The sequence below is a fragment of the Pundamilia nyererei genome, unplaced genomic scaffold (assembly GCF_000239375.1).
Source record: "Pundamilia nyererei isolate P.nyererei 1_Seehausen unplaced genomic scaffold, PunNye1.0 scaffold00095, whole genome shotgun sequence".
Lineage (NCBI taxonomy): Eukaryota > Metazoa > Chordata > Actinopteri > Cichliformes > Cichlidae > Pundamilia > Pundamilia nyererei.
In genome coordinates this window covers 208183-210070 of record NW_005187496.1, presented here as the reverse complement: position 1 = coordinate 210070, position 1888 = coordinate 208183, and the positions used below count along the sequence as shown (strand labels likewise).

General features: G+C 41.0%; 1 protein-coding gene across 1 annotated transcript in view; it reads right to left on the bottom strand.

Moving 5' to 3' along the window:
• The window catches only part of LOC102207890 (uncharacterized), a 15819-nt gene that overhangs the window by 7442 nt on the left and 6489 nt on the right, over positions 1 to 1888 (bottom strand). The window contains exon 3 of the mRNA XM_013912619.1: positions 414 to 423. Coding sequence (XP_013768073.1) covers positions 414 to 423 — 10 coding nt within the window. The remainder of the gene's footprint in view (positions 1 to 413; positions 424 to 1888) is intronic.

Here is a 1888-nt window from a genome sequence, read left to right as displayed (position 1 = left end):
ACGTCCTTCTTTCAGTTTTGTTTCATGTGCTGTTGCTCGTCCTTGTCTTTAGGTTACAGACAATCTGTACTAGGTGTGGTCAGTGTGTGAGTTCGGTTTCACTCCTGCCACCCAGCAACACTCAGATCAGGTGTTTTCAGCCAGAATGAAACGTTTGGCACTTTCCAATTTTCCTCCATAAAAGTTTTGTGATATTAAAGGAAATTTGTCTCCTTAATATTTATAATTTTATGCTCTTGTTCAGATGCAGATGAGTTATATAACAGGTTATCAAAAGAAACACGTAACAGGAAATTCCCGTCCAGTCAGATTCCTGCTGTATTTGCAAATGTTTCCGTTGTTCTGCTGCAGACTGACTTTCGCTTGGACCAGTGAAAGTTTACGGGAATTTGGCTGATATATTTCCCATATACTGAGCTCCTGCTGTGGCTCTAAGGCTTCTGCTAACTTTGCATTTATGTAAAGCTGCAGATGCTGAAAATGACGGCCTGAATCTATTATTACACTAAATTGGCTTCTCTCAAAATATAAAAGAGCCCATCAGTGTCTTTAGTCACACATTTGCTAGCATAGATAGCATAGAAACTGAACATTAAACAGTCTTCTTTTGTCTTTTCATTACGTAAATTTACGATAATGGATTATACAGCTGTGGGGTATACAGTTCATTACAGCAGACGTCTTTCTGAAAGTGCTGTAACTAATAACCCTTTCCCACTACCACCTACTCGAGTCGGCTCTGCACACCTCGACTCCTTTTTGGGGTTTTCTATTAGGTGGTGGTGCCTGGTACCTACTGTTAGTACCTACTCGGCTGGGGATCCAGGTGATACGAAAATGTGACGTCACCAGACGGCATGTCACCGATTGGCTAGTCAGTGGTGTCACTCGATGAGTCTTCAGAGCTTCTCCTTTGCAAAAATCTAAACCGCCATTTTGAAACCTGGCAACGAGGGAAATGTGTACAGAAAAAAACAACACTGTGGCCCCGAGTCTGACACAAAGGCCCAGACTGAGCAGCAGGTTTACCATCACCTCAACGTGCTGTTGTGGCGTTCATGTCGCACAGGAATTACATCAACATGACCGGAACCGAGTTAAGTCAAGTTGAGCCAAGTAGGTACGTACTAGTGAAAAAGATCTATAAGTTTAATTCAGATCAAACTGAGGTTATTGTACTCGGCCCTGAAAAGCTTAGAAATATGGTATCTAAGCAGATTCTTACTCTGGATGGCATTACCTTGGCCTCCAGTAATGCTGTGAGGAACCTTGGAGTCATGTTTGACCAGGACATGTCCTTCAACGCACATATTAAACAAATATGTAAGACTGGCTGGACGACTGTAATTCATTATTATCAGGAAGTCCTAAAAACTCCCTGAAAAACCTTCAGCTGATCCAAAATGCTGCAGCAAGAGTCCTGACAGGGACTAGAAAGAGATTTCTCCTGTTTTGGCTTCCCTTCATTGGCTGCTCCTCACATACAACCTGATGTATCAATCTCACCTGATGAATTATGTAATCAACTAAACTTCCCTTCAAGGTGGTCTAGGTGAGGAAGACCAATGTAACCTGGAACAAAGAAAGGGTGGAAAGGGAATAAATAACTCACCTGTGTTTCACTCTGCTCTGTTTAAAAAAAAAATCCTTCTTTCAGTTTTGTTTCACGTGCTGTTATTAAGTCACTTTAGGACCACACCCAGTAAATATTGACTTAACAACAGCACGTGAAACAAAACTGAAAGAAGGATGTCTCAGAGTGGTTTGAAATGAAGTTTATTAAACTGGAGTTCAAAAATGGATTTACAAGTGCAGAATTTATTCTACAAATTATTATTTAAGCACAGAATTCTTTATTTTGATGCGCGTGGCTCTTGTGGTCCTGCAT